At 44.6% G+C, this 24,006-nt stretch overlaps 1 protein-coding gene and 1 long non-coding RNA gene across 4 annotated transcripts in view; one reads left to right on the top strand and one right to left on the bottom strand.

Moving 5' to 3' along the window:
• CTR9 (CTR9 homolog, Paf1/RNA polymerase II complex component) overlaps nucleotides 1–1,193 on the bottom strand; it is a 33,758-nt gene extending 32,565 nt beyond the window's left edge. Inside the window, exon 1 of the mRNA XM_025459482.3 lies at nucleotides 938–1,193. Within this exon, the coding sequence (XP_025315267.1) occupies nucleotides 938–982 (45 nt within the window). The 5' untranslated portion in view covers nucleotides 983–1,193. The remainder of the gene's footprint in view (nucleotides 1–937) is intronic.
• On the top strand, nucleotides 167–22,190 carry LOC112667634 (uncharacterized). Of its 3 annotated transcripts, none has more exons than XR_004807916.2 (6): nucleotides 167–682; nucleotides 11,123–11,223; nucleotides 15,685–15,758; nucleotides 16,725–16,821; nucleotides 19,972–20,022; nucleotides 21,732–22,190. It is a non-coding gene; the product is annotated as an uncharacterized LOC112667634 (long non-coding RNA). The 3 variants fall into 3 exon arrangements; XR_004807915.2 differs by having other exon boundaries at nucleotides 20,871–22,190; XR_004807918.2 differs by lacking the exons at nucleotides 15,685–15,758; nucleotides 16,725–16,821 and having other exon boundaries at nucleotides 20,871–22,190.
• The last annotated feature ends 1,816 nt before the right edge of the window (nucleotides 22,191–24,006 follow it).

The raw sequence follows: 24,006 nt of genomic DNA, 5'->3' as shown, positions 1-24,006 counted from the left end.
TTGCTTATTCAAAAATAATAAAACAAAACCCTGCATAACATATAATCTGTGTGAAGTGCAGACAGATAAGCACCGATGCCACAGGCCCGACAACTTGAGAAGCACAATCCTAGAGGCAACAGGAAGTTGAACGCTGCCTCTGTACGCGTTCCTCAGGCCACAGCACTTGTGTGGCACAGACACTTTTGAAAGTGGGCACGAAAATGAACAGTGGGTAAATGCTCTGGAATTAGTGCGGACGGTCACACAACTTTGTGACTACTACTACTACTACTACTAAAAACCAATGGATTTTAGGCTAAGTGAATTGTATCTCAGTAATGTATACCTCAACCGAACAAAAATAAGAATTCGTGACACACTGGACCCAGACAACAGCAGCGCTGAGGGCTTTACTGAGACACGCCGCGGGCTACCCAGGATGGGGCGTCGGGAAGGGAGGGAGCGTCGGGTCCAGCAGCACACCGCGGGGCTGCATCTCGGGCCCCTCCTGGGCGCTGGAGCCGTGTGTGGAGGACACAGCGCACCACCACTCCAGTTCCTAAGGGATAAAGGGCGACATTCTGGGCGTTCTCAGGGGAAGGCGGCTGGAGCAGCAGAGACCACCTTACGACTGACTCATCGGCACTCCAAAACCCCTGCGCCCGACAGCTAGGAAGCGAGCACTGTCACAGACGAACAGGTAGGAAGGAACTTCCAACAACTCCCGGGGCGGCCCCGGGGCTGCGGGGACGCGACGCTGCCAGGCTGGAAGGGGGCAGGGGCAGGGGCAGGGGCAGGGGCAGGGGCGGGAGGTGACTGCGGCTTCGGCCAGGGAGCCCGACTCGGGCTCCTGGCGCAGAAGGTGCTCTCGCCCCGGAGACCAAGTGGAGAGAAGGGGGAAGGTGGGGATCGTCCAAGTTCACGGCCCCCGCCCTCCCCCATACGCGACACTTACCTCGTCAGTGTCCCGGAGGGGAATCTCGATGGAGCCCCGCGACATGATGAGATCAGAAGGCGAGCGGGCGTCCCGCCCGTCCGCTCCGCAGCCGGCGCTCCCGGCTTCTGGCTCGTCCCGGAGGCTCGCGGCGGCCAAGCTCGGGTCGTGACTGCCGCCCCGCGGCGCCGCCGGAGCTGGGGCTTCTCCTTCCCGTCAGCCGCTTAAACAACGAGCAGCGGACGGCGTCCGGCCACTTCCGGCAGCCCCGCCCCCTGCCCCGGAAGCGTTCCCCGCGGGGAGGCCTGTCAGGCGGCGGGCCCAGCCTGCGGCTCCGCGGCTGCCTCGGCGGCGGGTGGACGGCGCCCGGGGCCCCCTGAGCCCGTCAGCCCCGCGGTGGGTTATGGCCCCAAGTCAGCCCCGCACTGGCGCGGCCTGAAGAAAAGCGCCGGGGGCGTAGCCGGCCGGCCCCGTGGCGGGCGGGGCGACGAACGAGCTGCGGGTTCGGGCCGGGCCGCGACTGACGAGGGCCCGTCCGGCCAATTGTGGCGGCGGCGTGGGAGCCCGACCCGCCCCCGCCTCCGCGCCCCGCGCTGGGCCCGTGGTCGCTCGGTGCCGAGGCTCCTCGTGGAGCGGACAGGAGGTGCCGCCCGCCTGCGCCCCCCTCGTCGGCCGCTTACACATAACCGCGGCTGCGAATTCGGCCAACACCGTGGGAGTCCCTGTGCTGTCTGTGCATGTGTGTGTTCTCGGTTCTTAGCAGCATATGACAATCGGCCGGATTGGAGATTTTTAATAACATTGTTGAATTTGATTGACTCAGCGTTTTTGATTAAATCACCGAATTCGCTCAATACATTTTAGTTGCTGTTGTCATCGTAGATTATGAGTAAATGCAATCAGTGTTTTGATCCAATCAGATAAGAATCGGATTAAGTAAAGTTTTAATCCTTGTCACTTTTACCTCCCAAGTGTCTCTCAGGTGTACCTTCTCTTCATCTCACCACCTCCATTCCAGCCCAAACCAATAGCATCACTTTTCTGCCTGAATTACTGCAGGAGCCTCCCATGTTACCCGATACTACAGCCGCTCGCCCTGAATTCCAATCCAGCTTCAGCATATTACATATTACACAGCATATTACAAAATGGTAAAAATACCAATTTGGGGGCGCCTGGGTGGCTCAGTCCGTTAAGCATCTGCGTTTGGCTCAGGTCTTGATCCCAGGGTCCTGGGAGCCTCACATCAGGCTTCCTGCTCAGCGGGGAGTCTGCTTCTCCCTCTCCCTCTGCCTGCTGCTCCCCTTGCTTGTGCTCACTCTCTCTTTCTGTCAAAATTTTAAAAATATATTTTATTTATTCATAATTGAGAGAGGCAGAGGCACAGGCAGAGAGAGAAGCAGGCTCCCTGCAGAAGCCCGACGCGGGACTCGATCCCGGACCTGGGATCACGCCCTGAGCCAAAGGCGGAAGCTCAACCGCTGAGCCACCCAGGCGTCCCTCTGTCAAATATTTTTTTAAAAAATAAAATAAAAATATCAATGTGATGTATTTCCTCCCAACTCCCTCAAAAGCTTTAACTGGAAACTTTGTAAGCCTTTACGTGCAAACTTTGGTAAGTTTATGTTTTTGATTAGTTGACTAGTTGGAGCTGCGCTGTCCAACATAACGCTAACCCTGTAATTAGCCATGTAATTTAAAATAAGCTAGATGGTTTAAAGTTTTCTAGTAGCCACTTAAAGCAAGTAGGTGAAATTAATTTTAGTGAAATATTTTATTTAACCTAATATATCCAAAATATAATTTCAATATGTAATCATATAAAAACAGATAATTCACATTTTTTAATACAAGTCTTGAAAATCTGGTATCTACATTTCTATACCTTATTCTTAATTGCTTAGCTTTTTTTTTTTCAAAGATTTTATTTATTTATTTGACAGATAGAGCCAGAGAGCACAAGTGGGGGGAATGGCAGAGGAAGAGGGAGAAGCAGGCTCCCCACAGAGTGGGGTGGGGATATTCCAGGACTCAGGGATCACCACCCAAGCTGAAGGCAGACGCTCAACAGACTGAGCCCCCCAGGTGCCCTATTAATTGTTCAATTTCAATAGGAAATATTGGACTGTATTAGATATCATAAAATTTGCAGTTGGAAGAAAAGATTCACATACTTGAGTTTTTCCAAATGCACTTAAAAATTCCGAATAACTGAAGCAATTATCAGCTTTAAATTTTAATTAAAAATAAATAAAATTGAAAATTTAATTCCTCAGTTGCATTAGCTGTATTTCAAGTGCTCAATAGCCACATATGGTTACTGGATACTGTTTTGGACAGTACAGCAAAGTATTTCCAGGAAATACTGTTTACTTACATATTAAGGTTTACATAGTGAGCTTTAAAAAAAAGTACACAGGGGAATCCCTGGTGGCTCAGTGGTTTAGCGCTGGCCTTTGGCCCAGGGTGTGATCCTGGAGACCCAGAATTGAGTCCCACATCAGGCTCCCTGCATGGAGCCTGCTTCTCCCTCTGCCTGTCTCTGCATCTCTCTCTGTGTGTGTCTCTCATGAATAAATAAGTAAAATCTTTTAAAATATAAAATAAAAAAAGTACACATAGTGGTGAGCATTTTGAGCATTATCCATGCTCAAAACCTCCCTGGCCTTAAAGATACGAGTAGTACATTTGAATTAGTCTTCAACCAAAGGCATCCTAACTGATAATTCAGACACTATGACTGATAGGATAACAATTTAGATTGGGATTTGCGGAGGAAGTGATATTTAAATTGCAACTGAGAAGATGAGGAAAATTTGGCTAGGTAAAGGTTATAAACGAGTGTGTATCAGACAGAAGGAATACTGTGCTAGGGAAGAGCTTGTGAACATTCATAGGCTATGTGGCTGGAACATAGAAATGAGGAGGGACGGAGACATAAGAAGTATCCAGATCATGCCCAGATTTATCCTTGTAAAGCAAAATCAGCATCTTGCCCTGCTTCCAATATGTATAAGTATAAATGCCACATACCACAGCCAGGAAAACAAAACACTTTGTGCTCTGAGGTAAGCCAAAAAAGAAGTGTTATACTATCTATTGTCTCCAAAGTGAATGAAACCTCTAACATTTCTCACATGTTACTGATTCTTTAACAAAAACAATGTAAGCATTGACTTTTGTAATGCTGACTTTTGTAAGCCTTTTGTAAGTCTGATGATATGCAATAATTTGGGGGAGTATGGAAATCGTATGAGAAAGTTACTTTTTCCATCATGAACCATATAATCTTGGCGTGCAAGTGTTTTCTGAACCACTGCTTCTAAAGTTGAACTCACTTGTAAACTTTTGAGAGTCTTTTTCTAAGAAAACTTTGTTCCTGAATACTTTTGTCTTTGAGATTTCTTTTGACATAGGATATGTTAAGGAGTTTGGATTTTATTTTAGGTTCAATGTAACCGAAAAGTTTGAAGCGATTTGTATATGTTTCAGTCAGTATGTGTGTGTGTGTGTAAGAAAGAGAAAGAACTGGTTCTGTGGCTTTAAAAGATTATTCTGGCTACATTGTAGAGAATGGATTAGAAAGTGTTTGAGAGGATGTGGGCAGACCACTTAGGAAACTAGTTCTGATGACTATCCAGGTGACACATGATAAATATCTAGGAATAGGATTAAGGTAGTGGGGTTGTAGAGAGATATATAATATATCTCCATTTCTCTCCACCACCATTACAATCAATCAAGCAATACATAAATCTTAATCACTAGATCTTGCAAACACATTGGATATACAGGTCATTGAAAAGGTAGTATCAGGAAGGGCTTCCAGAGTTTTGCCATGAGTTATGGGGTGAATGAAGTGTCATTTTTCCAAGATAGGAATGATTATAGAGGAGTACATTAAGACAAAGCTAGATCACAAGTTGGGTATCAGACATATATCTGAGACAGATATCAGGCACTTGGATATACAGATCTAGAGGTCAAAAGACAGTTTCTGAGCTAAGAAGTAAGTCTGAGAGCTGCTGATATATAGATTAAATTTAAAAGTATGGAATTCTGTGAGATAAGCCAGAGAGAGTTTGAAGAGTGATAGAACAAGGCCCCAGACCAAGCTCTGAGGCATTCTAGCATATAGCAGGCAGGTAGTGGAACAGGGTCTGCAAAGAACCAGAGGATTGAACAGAGAGAAAAATCACTTGACAACAGTACAGAAACTGCAACTCAACTCTGTTACTTACAGGCAGCCTTTTATTTTCCCCCAACTGTAGCAGATATGAACTTAGGCATTTTTAAACTTTAGATCCAGTTTTGAAGTGAGTAAAAAAGATTTTATCTCAGCTGGCATGACTGTGCAATGTCCACTCACAAAATGCCATTCTCCACATTGGGCTTGAGTGCACCAGATCCAGGTGAAGCAGTGTATTTGGTCAGTGTGGGCTTTGTTGAGTGTATACGAAGACAGCTAAGATTCTTTAGTTTTCTGTTATTGGTACTGTGGTTGGTTATAGTGTTGGTAAATATATATGTTTAGGAAATCCAAAGAGTGAGCTATTTTTTAAAAAGATTTATTTATTTGAGAGAGAGAGCGCACACACATGAGCAGGAGGAGGGCCAGAGAGAGCCGGGGAGAAGAAGCAGACTCCCTGCTGAGCACGGAGCCCCAGAAGGATCTCTTGACTCTGAGGTCATGACCTGAGCCGAAACCAAGTCAGACATTCAACCAACTGAGCCACCTAGGTGCCTCCAAAAAGTGAAGTATTTTTAGGTTGATATAATATGCTAATTATTAAAAAGGAATAAAGCATATTTGATCTTAACAGAGAATGTTTGAGACCTTAAATTAGATATCTTTTAAATAGCAGAACACAAAGGGAAGTGTTTTAAGTACTTTCTCTACATTAGTGAGAAAGAATCGGCAGCTGTATTAATTCACTAGGGTTGCCATAACAAAGTATCACAGACTTTGTGACTCAAGCAACAGGAATTTATTTTCCCACAATTCTGGAGGCTGGTAGTTCAAGGTAAAGGTGTTGGCAGAGTTGGTTTCTTCTGAGGCCTCTCTCCTTGGCTTGTACATGGCCCTCTTCTAGATGTGTCTTCCCTCTGTGCATGTCTGTGTCCTAATCTTCTTCTTATATCAGTCATATTGGATTAGGGCTCACCTAATGACCTCATTTTAACTTAATTATCTCTTTTAAGATCCTGTCTCCAAATATGGTCACATTCTGAGATACTGGAGGTTACAAGTGCAGCTTATGAATTTTGAGAGGACAGAATTCAGCCTTTGACAGAGGTGATCAATAGAATAAGTCTTTGCACATGAATTTTTAAATGGTGGTGCTTTTTCCCTGTCAAATACCAAAGTAAGGCTTGTTTCTGAAATATTAGGATATATTATCTGTAGTGAACGTTTTAGGTTATAATTAGTCATTACGTTAGTATGGGCAGTTGTTTTACTATCTATACCATAGCTTTCCCTGGGTTTTCAACAAAGATTCATCTCTAAAACATGAGCTTATTTTTAGGAATTTAAAACTAAATGAAATGCTCCCTTAGGTAAGAACTGAGAAGGTAAGGGTAAATAGGCCTAACTTGACTGTCAGTGAAAAGCTATAATGGGAATCTTTGTTCTGGCAAGTTAGAATAATTAGATAATCCTCCAGCTATAAAGCACCTACTTTGGACTGCTCCGGTGGCTCAGGGCTTTAGCGCCGCCTTCAGCCCAGGGTGTGGTCCTGGAGACCCTGGATCGAGTCCCATGTTGGGCTCCCTGCATGGAGCCTGCTTTTCCCTCTGCCTGTGTCTCTGCCTCTCCCTGTGTCTCTCATGAATAAATAAATAAAATGTTTTTTAAAAAATTGATGAATTGGTTCAGAATAGTCAGAAATTTTGTATCTCTCATTAAAAAAAAACACCCCCCCCCCAAAAAAAAAAAAAACCCACCTAGATACACTGGATTAAAAACCAACAAGAACAACCTAGTAAATGTCCTTGTAAATGCATAGCTGAGAGATCTAATAACCTGAGTCACAGAAATTTAAGCCTATACTAAGGCTACCCAGGTAGTGGTAAGTACAAGAAGGGTGTTGTTTTTCATTACTGCAAGGGCTTGAGAATTTTTTTTTTTAAGATTTATGTATTTATTCATGAGAGACACAGAGAGAGAGAGAGAGAGGCAGAGACACAGGCAGAGGGAGAAGCAGGCTCCATGCAGGGAGCCCAATGCTGCACTCAATCCCCGGACTCCGGGATCACGGAGGGCTTGAGTTTTAATGCTCACACACAGACAGAATTAGAGGCTTTGGGTCCATGCTGTAAGCCTTAAAAAGTACACCCTTGGTAAAAGGGGTGGTAAGTAGGGTGGAACTAAAGAAAAAATATCCTACCAAGACACATGACTGTATGGCCTCTGGATTTGCAAGTTACAGGTGATGGTAGTAGTGGTGTTGGAGGTAGCTAGAAGAGGGATGGGAGGGTTTCCCTTGAGAATTTGCAACCATGGGTCTGTATATCAGGTAGATTTGATCTCTGACATTACCTAGTATTTCTGGGAATCCCCAAGGAAAGAAATTAGCATAGGAAATACCCCTAAGTGTGTGGGATGCCCAGGCAACTTAGTTAATCTTCTTGATTGATACTTATTTACTATAGTAGGAATTAAATAATAGTAGCTAACAGATACTGAATGGTTATTGTGTCAGCACTCTATTTGCTGAAACTTCAGAACAACCCTATGACATGGATACAGTAACCTGTCAGAAGTGCAGGGCAATGAGGAGTGGTCATATCTGTTTCCTAGGATTGGTGTGGAAGTAAGACAAGGAATAATGGCATAGGCCAATGCTTATGTGACTCTACTTTGGAAACTGTGACCATATGCTTTATCCTTTGGGATTTTCTCACTTCAAGTAGGACACAGACTCTCAAACTCTTCTCTTCCTCTCTTTCTTGTTGGTCCCAAGGACAAGAAACATAAGATCCCTTCTTGTCTTAAGGATTTTATTATTGATTCTTGTTGAAGGAAGGAAAGAATTTGAGGTGGCCTTAAACGATGGGTGGAATTTTTTTTTTTAAGATTTTATTTATTATTCATGAGAGACCCAGAGAGGCAGAGAAAAAGGCAGAGGGAGGAGCAGGCTCCCTGTGCGGACCCCGGTGTGGGATTCCATCCTCTACCTCTGCCAATCACACCCTGAGCAGAAAGCAAGACATTCAACCATTGAGCCACCCAGGGGCCCCAATGGGTGGAATTTGAATAGGCTGGATGTGGGACGAATGTTTCAAGCCGAACGGATAGTAAGCAAAATCTTAACAGTGGGAATAATATACACTTTAAATACCAGTGACAAGTAAACATATCACAGCATTAAAACTTGATAATTCCTAAAAACAAAAAGCAAAACAAAAAACAAAAAACCCTTAATAATTCCTTGATATCTGTCGAGTCTCCCATCTCTTCCCAGAAGCCTTCCTTGTTGAGTACCTTCAAGATACTCTGTCCTTTCTATGTTTCCTATTGTCTCCAAAAGTAGCTTGGTATTGACCTATATTCAATTTGGAAGAACAGTATACATCACGATTTATTATTTATTTATTTATTTATTTATTTATTTATTTATTTATTTAAAGTTCATTTATTTCATTCATGAGAGACACAGAGAGAGAGGCAGAGACACAGGCAGAGGGAGAAGCAGGCTCCATGCAGGGAACCCGACACAGGACTCAATCCTGGGACTCAATCCTGGGACTCCAGGATCACGCCCTGGGCCGAAGGCGGCGCCAAACCGCTGAGCCACCCAGGGATCCCCCCATCAGGATATATTTAAAACACAGTTTTTGAATGTAGTCTTTTTTCCCCTCTGACTTTGCCCGTCCTGAAGGTCAGAATACATCTGGAATACCCCCTTTTCCTAGTGTAAGGAAGCTAGAAGGTGCTGGCTACATCAGTAGATTTGGAATTGCTTTGTCAAAGTCACAGTCAGAAGTACAGCAGAGGATATTGCTTCCCAAAGCAAATGTACTCATGGAATTTGCATGCTATTGCTTTGCATAGACAAAGCTTTCTGCTTAAGTGTTTAAATAAATATTTTGGAGATATTTTCAGAACCTTGAAAAGTGAAGATTGCTCTTCACATTCATTCCTAAAAATTGCGAGAAGCATTACAAATTCAAGAAAAGATGGATTATTTTGACTGAATTATCTGAGGTTTTGTATATTAAAAGATCTTTGTTTATAAAGCGAGTTTAGAACTGTTTAAAAATACTTTTACCTGATTATTTGTCTATCTTTATGTATGTTATAAACACATCACTGTGCTCTGGGACTTGTTAGGGCAAAGAAAAATTAATGCGTGCTTCAGTGAGAATTCTTTTTACTTAACCCCGTGGTGACTTTATGCTGAAACAAGTATGTTGTTAACAATTTAGGAAATTCTTTCCCAACTATCCTATCTACTTATTCACCTCTATGAGTGCGGAAAATCAAGTTGACTGTGTAGTTTAGGATTGGTCAAGCAGTGGCTTACACAGTATAACCAAACTTAGTCAATTTATCAGTGCTCTTGGCTCATGACATGCCAAGGGCAGGTCATACTCACATACTACTCATAGTGCAGATGATTCCAGCCAGTGAAACCTGTTTACAAAGGCAATGGTTAAAAAAAAAATAATAAAAAAAATAAAAAGCATTCGGATCAACATTTCAGCACTATTTTCATTTTAAAATAATTTTAAGGAGGAATAAAGGGAGAGTATTTTAAGGTTTGGAGAGGTTTTCTATTTTCGTATTTCAGAGACAGGACTGTCCCTGGAAGGCACTTTTTAAACTTTTTAGTGTAACAAACATCACTGGGAGCGCTAGTTGAAACTCAGATTTCAGCACCATCCCCAACCCCCTCAGTTTCTGATTCAGTGGGTGTTAGGATGGGAGGGGGGCATAATTTGCATTTCTATTGAGTTCTTTGGTGGAGCTGATGCCCTTGGTCCAGGGACCACACACTTTGAGAACCCCTGTTTAGGGAGCCTGGGATTAGAGAGTCCCAGAATGGAACTCCACAAGAAAAGTTTTACTTTCTTAAATACGTCCGCTGTGCCAGACACTGAGCAAGTCACCTTGCATACGTTCTGTCTCACCCAGACAGAAGCCTCACAAGCTGGGAATTAGTACTCCTATTTTACAGATCAAGGGGTTGAGGCTCAGAACGCTAACTCAGTGATCCAAGATCACACTGGTAGTAAAGTGGCGGAGCCAGAGTTTGAACCTGGGCTTTCTATGTCCAGGTGCATGCTACTCCTGCTAAAGTCTAATCTGGATGAAGTCCTAGCTCCAGCTCCTTCCTCATGCAGGAATAATTTCTCTAACATCCCAGAACTATGGTTCTCCATGCTCAAACCATGGTTCTCTTCTGCTCAAACCCATCACAGAGAGGCACTGGCTACTTCATGAGGGAGGCCTCACTGGGGGACAGCTAGGGTGACCAGTTGTCTGATTTGCCTGGGAACCAGGGTGGGATAGTGCAGGGCCACTCTGGAACAAAGGGTCTCTCGGGGATGGCTCAAACCACTTCAAATGCAATATAACAAGACTATCCTTCTTTCCCATAGTTTCCACTTCTGTTGCAGTTGTTTAACAGGGTCTTGTCCATGACAATCCTTCAGCTATTTGAAGACGATGATCTTTCTACCAGTCCTCAGACTGTCCTCATTGCCCCAGACCTTTCTTCAGAGCATTTACAGTTTTTTTTAGGAACTCTCCCAAGAGCATTATGTATATCAACTACCTAAATCCTCACAAAAGTCCTATGACGTAGGTACAATTATTACCCCATTTTGTAGAAGGGGAAACTGAGGACAGGCAAGTACCCTGGCCTAGGTCACATTGTGATCAAGAGGCTGAGTCAGGATTTTAACCTACAGGGCATGGCTCCAGAATCCACACTCTTTCTTTTTTTTTAATATTTTATTTATTTATTTATTCATGAGGCACACACACACACACACACACACACACACACACACACACACAGAGAAAGGCAGAGACACAGACACAGGCTCCCATGCAGGGAGCCTGATGTGGGACTTGATCCCAGGACCCGGGGATCACGCCCTGGGCTGAAGGCGGCGCTAAACCGCTGAGCCACCCAGGGATCCCAAGAATCCAGACTCTTAATCACTATACTTTCCTGTTTTCCTCTCGGTCGACAGGGCTTTCCTGAGTACCTACTATGACAGAGTGAAGAGATACAGAAGAGGGATGGGGTCCTTGTCCTCATGAAGTATACGGTTTATCAGGAGACACATGAGCAGTAAGTAAATAATGAAAAAAATAAAACCATTACAAGTTAGAAGATGTGCTGTGAAAGCAATAGGTGTTCAGACAGAAAATATTGGTGAAGCAGTTTGAGTCCAATCAGAAGACTACACAACAGGTAAAATGGGGGGCAGTTTAAAGAATTATTAACTGTGATAAAAAGAGTAACTATAGGATGTAAGGACACTATCTGGGACCCTAGAGCTGAGGGAGTATATCCAAAGGACAGACTTGGAAGGGCTTCAGCTCTCATTAGGGAAGGTATGGGTATTAGCTCAGGTTGCCATAGCAAAATGCCATAGACTTGGTGGCTTAAACAATAGGCATTTATTTCTCACAGTTCTGGAGGCTGAAAGCCCAAGATCAAAGTGCCAGTTGATTATGTTCTCTATTGAGCAGTTTATTCCTGGTTTGCAGCCTCCTGGGTTTGCATGCTCACAGTGAACAGAGAGAGAGAGAGAGAGAGGGAGAGAAAGAGAGAGTTCTCTGGACTTTTTTCTTTGAAGGTGCTAATCCCATCGTGACACCCCCACCCTCAAGACCTCATCTAAATGTAATCATCTCCTAAATGCTTCATCTCCAAATGGTAGTGTTAGCGGTTAGGGTTTCATAAATGAATCCTGGGGGGCACAATTCAGTCCATAGCAGTGTGGTTCAGCCATCTGATAGCAGATAAGTTGCCTGATTTGGCCAGGCTGGAGCTAGCCTAGAGTCACCGGACAAAGAGGAGACCATATTCTGGAATGCAGGAGGGGATGTAAACCATCAGCACCTGGCCATGTGGGTGGTCTGGGTGGTCTGGGGCCCTGGAGTGGGCAGGAGGCTTTTAGAACATGCTTGTGGAAAGGCTGTGAAAAGCTTATCACTGAGCTGAGGCTGCAGGGTTATGGAGAGATGGTGCTCTGGGCCCATGGCTGGGGTAGGATTCAGCATGCATCCTCATACTTGCCCCTCTGTCCCGGAAAATGGCAGGAAAGTCTCTTCCTCCAGCAATGTCCCTCCAGTGCCTTCAACTGAGAAAGTTTACATTTTACTTCAAAGGAGAAATGCATAAAGGAATCCTGTTGTTTAGCACAGAGCCTATTTTGAAAGGTGTATCCAGAGCTCAGAGGCCATACCCTGATAATGAAGGATTTAGTGCCAAGTTTAACAAAAAACTGTTGATAATATAGAGACACCTGGGTGGCTCAGTGGTTGAACGTTTTCCTTGGGCTCAGGTCGTGAACCCCTGGGTCCTGGGATGGAGTCCCATATCAGGCTCCCCGCAGGGAGCCTGCTTCTCCCTCTGCCTGTGTCTCTACTTCTCGCACTATGTCTCTCATGAATAAATAAATAAGATCTTTAAAAAGCTGTTGATGATATAAATCCAAAGTAAAAATTTCCAAGGTCTTCCACCTTACTCCAGAAAGCTACAAAATAAGAAAGGAGAATCTCAGTCCTTCCCTTCATATCCCATTTTCATTGCTCAAACATAAAAAGCAGTTTCCGGTGGTTCCTTCCAGAAAAAAATATGTTACTCACATACACACCAATGTTATAATTTTTTTTTAAATTTTTTTATTTATTTATGATAGTCACAGAGAGAGAGAGAGAGAGAGAGAGAGAGAGAAGCAGAGACATAGGCAGAGGGAGAAGCAGGGCTCCACGCACCGGGAGCCCGATGTGGGATTCAATCCTGGGTCTCCAGGATCGCACCCTGGGCCAAAGGCAGGCGCCAAACCGCTGCGCCACCCAGGGATCCCCCAATGTTATAATTTATACAAAAGGGATCGTTTTCTTCTATACTATGCTTTTTTCTTTTATTTATTTTTAAAGATTTTATTTATTCATAGACACAGAGAGAGGCAGAGATACAGGCAGAGGGAGAAGCAGGCTCCATGCAAGGAGCCTGATGTGGGACTCGATCCTGGGTCTCCAGGATCACACCCCAGGCTGAAGGTGGCGCCAAACCGCTGCACCACCAGGGCTGCCCTGCTTTTTTTCTTTAATATGTCTCAACGATCTTCCCCCATCAGTACACCCAGATCTCCTTTTTCTCTTTAATCACTGCACAGTATTGTGTCATGTAGATGACATATAATTTATTTACTTTTAATAGACACTTTGGGTGTTATTTTTATAAACAATCTGCCAAGAAGATTCCTGTACAGTCATATGGCTGCATTTTTGCACATATAAGCATATATATAAATTCTTTGCTATGGGAAAGGATATGTGCCTTCGAAATTTTGGAATTTATCACGTTAACCTGCAATAAGTGCACCAGTTTGTGGCCTCCTCTCATCACAAGTGAGAGAGCAGCGATTCCCTCACAGCTCTGCCAGCATCAGGGAAGCCTTGTACAACTCTGACAAGTGAAGAAAAGATGTTTTCTTACTATTTTGATTTGCATTTTTAAAATTATACATGAAGTAGTGCATCTTTCCATTTGTTTATCATCTTTTTTTTTAAATTATTTATTTATTTATTCATGAGAGACACAGAAAGAGGCAGAGACACAGGTAGAGGGAGAAGCAGGCTCCCTGTAGGGAGCCCGATGTGGGACTCGATCCTGGGTCTCCAGGATCACACCCTGGGCTGCAGGTGGCACTAAACCGCTGCGCTACCGGGGCTGCCCCTGTTTATCATCTTTTGAGTTTGTTTTTCTATAAACTATTTCTACCCTTTGCACAATTTTCTGTTGAGCTGTTCTTTTTAAAAATATTCATTCATATATATTTAAGTTAAGGAAAAGAGCTCTGTGAGAAATATGTCTTAAATATATTTTCCCTGTTTTGGAACTTAGTCTTTTAAGTGTTAAGTGGTTCTTTTTTTTTCCTTTCTTTTTTTTTTTTTAAGATTTATTTATTTATTTATTTATTTATTTATTTATTTATTTATGATAGACATAGAGAGAGAGAGAGAGGCAGAGACACAGGAGGAGTGAGAAGTAGGCTCCATGCCTGGAGCCCAACGTGGGACTCGATCCCAGGACTCCAGGATCATGCCCTGGGCCAAAGGCAGGCGCCAAACCGCTGAGCCACCCAGGGATCCCCTTCCTTTCTTTTTCTATATCAAAGTTACATTGCTACTCAGATGAATTTATCAGCTTTTCCCTTTATAGCTTCTGAATTGTAGAACCTTCTCAGGAAAGCCTCTTTCTTAGATTAGTACTAAATTAATCCACATTTTTAGATATTATGTTTTTTTTCTTTTCTTTTTTAAAAAAGACTTTATTCATGAGAGACAGACAGAGAGATGGGCAGAGACACAGGCAGAGGGAGAAGCAGACTCCCTGCGGGGAGCCTGTTGCGGGATTTGATCCCAGGACCCCAGGATCATGACCTGAGCCAAAGGTAGATGCTCAACCACTGAGCCACCCAGGTGCCCCTGGCTTTGTCCTTATCTCAGTAGATACTATTACGAGGTCACCATTTATTTACTCACCTCTCTTTTCCCCAATAATTTAAAATCTCATCTTAACATGTTTACAGTATTCTAATTCTCTTGTGCATTACAGTCTATTTTTAAATTTTTCTTTGGTTCCATTAATTTCTTCTCTTATATCAAACTTCTTTATTGACTGAGGGTTCAAAATACATTTGCTAGAAGTGGGTTTGCTTTGGACATGGTGGACAGAGAGGATCTTGCTGAGAGGTGACATGTAGATTAACATGATTAACATTTGAAGAATTAGAAGGAATTTGCTACAAGGAGATAAAGGCAGGAACATTCCAGGTAAAAAAAAAACCTATGTATCCAATGGTTGGCAGGCAGAAAACAGTTTGGTGTGTTTGAAGGCACTGCAAAAAGACCAGTATGGTGAACACAGTAAACATAGGAGAGAAAGACATGAGAAGGGGTGGGAAAGATAGGCCAGATTTTGTCAAGAAAGGTTGGTTTTGTCCTGAGGACAAAGGGAAGATGAGACTGGATTTGGAGTAGGGAGCCACCATGCTCCAATTTCCCAGAGTATAACTTCGCACTCTGGCTATTGGGGGGGCTGGGTAGGTGTTCTGGGCCAGAGACGGTGGTAGTCAGGCTCCAGAGGGGCAGTGCAGCTGGGGACAAATGGGTGACTCAGGCACATTCTGGCAGTAGAATGAACAAGATTTGTTGATAGCTTGGGTGTAGGGTAAGTCACAGGAAGGAATCATAGCTGATTCCCAGAGGCCTTCTTTTCATTGTGTATGTTTCTGGACCGAAGGGGAACTGAAAAAGTTACTAGTCCCAGTTGCTGAACTGCAGGGCTGTGACAACAAGGCCTCAGCAGAGGGCAGCAGAGGGCTGTGGTTCTGCTTCCTGGGGCCGTTGGCAGGGGTGGATAAGGGAGGGGCTGGGGTGCAGGCCAGGCAGCTAGATCAGATCCTTTAAATTTACCCACCTTGTGCATGAAGGCATTTTAAAATGGAAAAATAGCAATGACTGGGGGAAGTGAGGGACCTGTGAAATATATTTGGGTTTGTTTACAACACAGAGTCACAACAAGTGGTGCCATTTGCTGAGATGGGGACGATTTGGAGGACATTGGATTTGGGATTAGGAATGAAGGTGAGTGGGCTGGGGTTACATCAAGAGTGCAGACCTGAGATGTTTGGCTTGAGATTTCTGAGGAACCCAAAGCAGGTAGCAAGTAGGCTGTCTGATATGTGGATCTGGAGCCAGAAGGGGTCCAGGTGGAGCCACCAACCCACGTTTGAATGTTGTTTAGAATTGTAGGGGTGGGTGAGGTAGCGGAGGGAGAAGAGAACATAGAGAGAGAAAAGAGAGCTAGGACAGAGCCTTGAGGAACAGCGGCAAAAGAGTTGGGTGGAAGAGAGGGAGCCAGTGAGAGACCGCAGGGCAGCCAGGGGTATGGCTGGATGAGTGGGAAGACTCAGAGTGAAGTAAGTCAGTCGGAGAAGGACAAACATTATATGTTCTCATTCATTTGGGGAATATAAATAATAGTGAAAGGGAATATAAGGGAAGGGAGAAGAAATGTGTGGGAAATATCAGAAAGGGAGACAGAACATAGAGACTCCTAACTCTGGGAAACGAACTGGGGGTGGTAGAAGGGGAGGAGGGCGGGGGGTGGGAGTGAATGGGTGACGGGCACTGGGGGTTATTCTGTATGTTGGTAAATTGAACACCAATAAAAAATAAATTAAAAAAAAAAAAAAGATCACAACCTGAGCCGGAAAAAAAAAAAAAAAAAAAAAAAAGAAACCCACTTCCCAAATCTTTGATGGCTTCCCCTGAGAATAATGTCCACCCTCTGGGAGGCTGTGCCCACTCTGGCCCATGTCTACTACCCTCACTGCCGCTCTAGGTCCTCCCACCCTCAGGCACCTCCTTTGGGCCTCACAGTGGTCTTCTTGCCTCTCTGCTGGGGAGACTCAGGACCAGACCCCTTCTCCTGTTCTTGGTGTGTTGCTTCTTCCTCATCCAAGTAGCTTCCTCTTGTTCTATTCTCCCAGCATCTTATTGATTTCCTTTATGGAAAAATTGCTGCCTTATTCCTTTTTGTGTTCTTAGAGTCAACACGGTGTCTAGCAAGAAGTTGGGCATGTAATAAACATTTTGACTCATGAATGAATGAATAAGACTTTTACTCTACACTGTGGCCCTTGAGGTGAGAATTTTAAATCCCCTCCAACTTCTCGTTTCTTATTCTTAGTTTGTATAATTGAGCACCTGACTAGTGATGGGTGGGTTAAAACATCGGTAGCGGGATCCCTGGGTGGCGCAGCGGTTTAGCGCCTGCCTTTGGCCCAGGGCGCGATCCTGGAGACCCGGGATCGAATCCCACGTCGGGCTCCCGGTGTATGGAGCCTGCGTCTCCCTCTGCCTGTGTCTCTGCCTCTCTCTCTCTCTCTCTCTCTCTCTGTGACTATCATAAATAAAATAAAAAACAAACATCGGTAGCTGCGTTCCAGTGACCCGCCCAAAGGGGAAGTCAAACACTTGGAGAAAGAGCCCCTGGTTGGTGTTGCAGAACCCCAGGGCTGTGTAAGCAAGGCCCCAGCAGAGGGCAGCAGAGGTCTGTGGTTCTGCTTCCTGGGGGTGGGGTGGGGGTGGGGTGGGGGTGGGGTGGGGTGGGGTGGGTGCTGGCGTGGGCTGGTGCTGAGGGGAGGGGCGGGGCAGCCGGCTAGGAGGCTAGAACCCGAACTATAGTGTTTGGGGAGATGGGACCGTCTAGTCCTTTGCAGGAATCTAAAGTGCATTGATGGAGGGCATGAGGCAGCCTTCCTGTTTGTGTTTAGATGGTGCTGATTCTTGCCACTCGAAGTCTAAGGAAGCTCTTATACTGTGGGCCCCTTGCTCTTGGGAAGGGCAAAGGGTCTCCTAGAACAGTGATGGGGGAGGAGGAAGGGCCCTGAGTCAAGGGTGTAAGGGGACAGGCCTCCAGGAGACTGTTCTGCAAAGCAAGGAATAACGCGGTGCGGGTCAGTTAGAGGCAGGCAGGAGCTGGGAAGGCTCAAAGGCGGCACTTTGGGGAAAGAAGGGGGTAGTTAATGGGTCAGAGATGTGCATTGTCAGAAATAACTGTTTCTTATGCTCTTTGAATTCTGGTCTCCTTTTTTATTAGTAGAGGCGTTTTTAAAGTTTGTAACCTATCATCTGAGCTTAGGTGAAAAGGGATTTTGTGCAAATATTGATCATAGTGTCAAAAGGGGAGCACAGTGCCCCCCTAGGTGCTAGCAAGTGGTAGCAGCAGAGGTCAGAGTGGAAGGCCCTAAGTGGCAGGGATGCTTAGTCTGGGCACATGGTCTTCTAACACACATGTGCGTGCACGCATACATACATCTCACACGCATGCTCATACAGATATATAACATACACATAACACACCCTCATACACACACATCTCACACACTGATGCACACATCACAACACACCCACACCCATACTGATAAAAGGCAGCCATCCTGTTGTGTGTAGCAACAATGTGGCTTAAGTTTAGAATCAAATCAACTCTTGGTTTCAGGCATAGATTCTAATTGGCTTAATCATCAACATAATCCCTACCCCCTTGGAGCTTCCTTGGTTACTGGGGTTGTTTTAGGAGTGGATATATAACTACATAAATCTATTAGATGTGAATGAGTTGGCAGGTAGCCCTGGAAGCTGCCAGCAGTCCCCTCAGAAAAGGCTGGTTTAGAAAAAGCTGACAGGGGGCAGGTGGAGATGAGAAACTCACCAGCAGAGTTGTAGACCTCAGACATTGTGAGCTTCTGAACAACCTGTGCCAGAAACCTACGCCACCTCTAAACTTAAGATTTGATGAACCAGGGGGCGCCTTCGTGTCTCGGTGGTTGAGCATCTGCCTTCAGCTCAGGTCATGATCTTGGGGTCCTGGGATGGAGTCCTGCACCAGACTCCCCGCAGGGAGCCTACTTCTCCTGCTGTCTATGTCTTTGCCTCTCTCTGTGTGTCTGTCGTGAATAAATAAAATCTTAAAAAAAAAAAAAAAAGATTTCATGGACCAGGAAGTTGTCTTGGTTGTTTAAGGTCTATAGGTTGGGTTTCTGATATCAGAAAACTTGAGAATGGATCAACTCGTCACATAACTCTTCTGTAGGAAGCCGGGGGAGAGGGGTCAAGCCTTTGCTTTAATAAGGAGGACTATTCCTTCCTAGCCCTCCATTGCCCTCTTAGTCCTCAAAGTGATCACAGTGGAGCTGGCACAGTTCTCAGACCTTTCCACGTATGATAGAGAAGGAGAAAATAATATTTAAAGCTCATTGTGGCCTCTTTGCATTCTATGGAAAATGATACGATTTTAATCTATAGAGGAATAAGTCTCTCTCTATATATACACACATGCCTCCTCTTTCATCTAACCTGAGAGGTGGTCATTTCTTACCATTTTACAGACGATCAATGATACTCAGAGAGAGTGTCATCTGCTCAGTGTGAAACAGCTACGAACAGGTGGAGCTGGGCTTCCAACCCAGGGATCTTTGGCTCTAAAGTTCATGGTCTCTCTTCCAGGGTAGCCACCTACCACACTCCACACTCATGGCTGCCTCCTGTAGGTGGGTCTAGGTGGGCCTTTTGGGGAAGAGGGTGAGGAAATATTCTTGTACATTTCTTAACATTTCCTGGGCGTGGTGGTGGGAATGAGGAAGACAGCAAACCCCTTTAGGGTTTCTGATCATCATAGGAAGGAGAAGCAAAGTGGACGTTGAAAAGTCAACCGGTGCTAGGGATGCATTGTAACATAGTGGCTGGGCACACAGGCTTAGAGCCCATGAGTCTTGGGTTCAGGCTCCAGGGCCATAATGGACCTGTGACCTCAAGCAAGTTACTTAATTTGTCAGCGCCTGAGTTTCATCTCTGATAATGAGACCTACCTCCTAGGACCTTCATATAGGCTAAATAAGAAACCGTAAGTAAAGCACTTATCACAGTGCCTAGCACCACGGAGCTTGTGGTGTAACTTGTGTAACTTGTCACACCACATTAAGGTACACAGTGCTCTGCAAGCTCAGGGGAGACATTCTAAAGGCCATTGTGGTCCAAATTGCAATGCTTAAACACTGTATGATACAGAGAAGTCAAAGGGAGGCAGTTCACGTACAATGCTTTCCTTTTTGTAAAATTTTAAATTGTGGTAAGATGCATATAGCATCAAAATTACCATCTTCACTATTTTTAAGTGTAGAGTTCAGTAAAGTTAAGCACATCTACATTGTCATGCAACCAATCTCCAGAATTCTTTTCATCTTGCAAAACTAAAACTTATACCCATTATTCTCCTCATTCTTCCCTCCCTCAGCCCCTGGCAATCACTATTCTATCTCTGTCTCTGTGAATTGGACTACTCTAGGTAAGTGGAATCAAACAATATTTGTCTTTTTGTGATTGTTTTATTTTATTTGGAATGATGTTCTCAAGATTCATCCATGTTGTAGCAAGTGTCAGAATTTCCTCCCTTTGAAGGCTGAATAACATTCCATAGTATGTATACAGCACATTTTGTTTATCCATTCATCTGTCAATTGATACTTGGGTTGCTTTTACCTTTTGGCTATTGTAAATAATGCTGCTATGAACATGAGTGTACAAATATCTCTTTGAGACCTTGCTCTCAATTCTTTTGGGTATATACTCCGAAGTGCATTTGCTGGATCATATGGCAATTTATTTTTAATTTTTGGAGGAAACATCATACTGTTTTCCATAGTAGCTGCACCATCGTACAAATGTTCCAGTTTCTCCACATCCTCATCAATACTTGTTTCTTCCTTCTTCCCTCTCTCTTCTTCCAACGTTTCTCCTCCCCCCCCCTTTCTTTCTTTCAATAGTTGCCATCCTAATGGGTGTGTGGATGTGAGGTGGTATTTCATTGTGGTTCTGATTTGCATTTCACTAATGATTAGTGATGTTTACATGTGATTATTAGCATTTGTATAACTTCTTTAGAGAAATGTCTACTCAAACCCTTTGCTCATTTTTATAATCAGCTTACTGTTGCTGGTTTGTATGAGTTTTTTAAAAAATATATTCTGGATATTAATTCTGTATCAGATATATGATTTACAAATATTTTCTTTCATTCTGTGTGTTGCCTTTTCACTTTGCCAATTGATGCATGAAAATTTTAAATTTTGATGTTGTCTAATTTATCTATTTTTATCATAGTGCTTATCTTTTTTTTTCTCCCTTGCGAGCAAGTTGGTGGAAAGTGAGGTGACCTTGGCTGTGTTCTATCTCTGTTGTTGGCCATTGGTATGAAAAAGGAGAAGGAGCTCCTTACTACAAAAGACAAAAAAGACCAGTGTCCCTATTGGAGACATCAGGACAGAAGATTTAAATACATCTGTTTACTGAAGACTCCTGAATTAATAAGGAATGCTGACATAGAAGGATTGGCTCTTAGAGAGCCCCTCTGACATGTGGCTCAGGAATCAAGCTGGAGGTGGCAGGAAATCTGACCATTGTGCTGGCCAGGACCGGTTTCCGGGACTGTCAAGGCCAGGGTAGGAGTGGCTGGAACTAAGATGAGATAGATGAGGCACTGAGGGCACACAATTTAAAGAGACACTCCCTTTCAGGTGCCACCTTGCATAAACCAGGAGGGAATACCTCCTATAATTTTGCTCCTGGGCACCTCCCTTACCTCACCCCAGTCCAGTCTCTAGCTGGTGCCAGGGTAAAGGGGGGCCTGGCATCATGGTTTCTGTGTCTGAGTGAGGGAGACAGTTGTGTGGTGAAGGGCATACAAGTGTGTGTGTGGCCCACCTCACAAGGAAGAATGCTCAGGCCAGAGTGTGCACCTGATGGTCAGGCCCAGTGGATCCTGACTGTGATAGGCTCTCAGATATCTTCCCCTGGATGGAAGATCAGACCTCAGGGTACCATGCAAGAGAAAGCATGTTCCTTTCTTCTCTTCACCCACAGAGTAAGCTTGGGTCCAGAAATGGAATCCATGATACCGTGAAAGGAAATATATTAGTTATCTATTGCAACATAACAAATTATCCCAAAACTTAGTGGCTTACAACAACAACATTTATTATTTCACTGTTTCTGTAGGTGAGGAATCCAGGCACAGCTTACCTGGGTTCTCTGTTTCAGAGTCTTTCACAAGCTGGAATCAATATTTCACCTGCGAATAGTCATCTCAAGGCTTGACTGAAGAAAGATCTTCGTTTTAAGTTTGTTCATGTGTCTATTGGCAAGATTCAGTTTCTCTCTAGCTGTTGACTGAGGCCTCCCTCAGTTCCTTGCCTTGGGCGACTCTCCAACATGACAGCATGCAAGCCACCATGCTGAGAGGGCAGTAGAGAAAGAAAATGCAAGCAAGATAGAAGTCATACGGGAACCCTGGGTGGCGCAGCGGTTTAGCGCCTGCCTTTGGCCCAGGGCGCGATCCTGGAGACCCGGGATCGAATCCCACGTCGGGCTCCCGGTGCATGGAGCCTGCTCCTCCCTCTGCCTATGTCTCTGCCTCTCTCTCTCTCTGTGTGTGACTATCATAAATAAAAAATTTAAAAAAAAAAGATAGAAGTCATAGTCCTTTGTGGCCTAATCTTGGAAGTAACACTCTATAACTTTTGCTATATTCTCTTAGTTAGAAGCAACTCTCTTGGTAACCCCCCCCCCCCCCCCCCCCGTCAAACACACAAACTACCCCACACAAGTCCTTACACCAGGGTGTGAATACCCAGAGGCCAGACCATCAGGAACAATTTCAGAAGCCTACCACAGGAAGGGAGTAGAGGTAGGCAACTAGGACTTATTGAGGTCCCAACATGTGTCAGGGCAGCCTCATAATGATCCCACTAAGTCTTCACAGTAGGCTTGAGAAGAGAGTGGCCTATTATTCTTAGCACAGAAGAGAAGCGAGGAAGGTATTTGAAGAGTGAAAGGCCAGTTGGGACACCCATATATGCGTTAGTCTGAGGAATGCAGGTATGAGTGCTGTGAGACACTGCAAGAGATTAGTCAAGTTTATAGCACAGCTGGCAACAGACATGCAGACAAACTGCAGATTCCCAAACCTTCATTTGAATGGGGAGGGCAGGGAATACTCTCCTGATGAATGAGTGGGGCTTAAAGCTGAGGTTGCCAGGGCAACCCCCCAGAGGCTGAGGTTGAGACTTGACTTATGAAGCAGTTAGTTGCATGACTGATGTTCCAGAGTTGTCCACAACGTTGGAAGAAAAAGTGAAAGACTCCCACAAGAGGAGCGCATCTGAGAAGTAGCCCATGTGCTTCCGGCAGAGGGGTAGTTGGTGCATCAGATCAGCCCCACAGAATGTCACTCTGAATGGAAGCCTCAGGCAGATGAGGTGGTTTCTGAGGTGATCAGTGAAAGTGAATGCTGGTCACAATAGGATAAGCTTATGCACAGATGATGTCAAAGTAGAGACCATGCAGAATGTTTGGAATTTCTAGTTACCTTTCCTTAGCTTGTATGAGCTCTGGGAGTTGGGAGTGGGGGTTTCCCCTACTGTCCTAGGAGGTATCTGTCTTGATGTGACTCAGGGAAACAACTTATCCACTATAAGCCTTAGTTCCCATGTCTTTAATATGGTGATACTACCTACCTATAGTGTGTTATAGGAAATTACTGAGTTTATAATAGATGCCTAATAAAAGTTAGCTCTTTTCTCCATTCAGCCTCTCTTCCCTCCTCAGAATAAGATGGTATGGTTATACACAGCAGATGGGCACTCAACCTGCATTCCATCTGCCTTCTAGTGGACTGTCTGGTATTGCAAAGGCTGGGAAGCTAAAAACCGTATTTCCCAGACTCCCGTGTAATCAGGAAGCTGGAGGTAAGTAAGAAGGGTAGGTCAGGCCCAACCATCAGATGCACAGAGAGCGCTCAGTGGAAGAAGGCAGAGACCACACTTCTGAGCTCCTGTCATTTCTGTTGGTATTGCCGTTGAGGGACAAACTGAGTTTTCTCTGGCAGCACGAGCAGACATCCTAGGGTCCTGTCACAAGCCTCAGGGATGCTGGTGGCCTTGTGGCAGGGGCAGCACTGGTTCTGGAGTGAGCAGCTTCCTTAGTGGCTTGCATCTTCTTTGGGAAGCTTTTCTGAAAGCTCCACCTAAAGTCCTTTCTAAATTCCTCCTGCTAGTTCTGTAGGACACCTAATGTCCTGCCGTAAATTGTTTCTTGCTTAATGTGGCTGGAGTGGATTTTGTTCAACTAACCAGTACAAGTGGGATGGAGAGACTTTAATTCCTGAGTTCTTCTTGGAGAAAGCACTGTGTGTATGTGTGTGTGTGTGTGTGTGTGTGTGTGTGGTGTGTGTGTGTGTGTTGATACTTTGCTGAGTGCTTGGAGAGGGTGTGGT

The sequence above is a fragment of the Canis lupus genome, chromosome 21 (genome assembly GCF_003254725.2).
Source record: "Canis lupus dingo isolate Sandy chromosome 21, ASM325472v2, whole genome shotgun sequence".
Lineage (NCBI taxonomy): Eukaryota > Metazoa > Chordata > Mammalia > Carnivora > Canidae > Canis > Canis lupus.
Note: the sequence above shows the minus strand (reverse complement) of the source record. Positions and strands in the feature narration are given on the sequence as shown.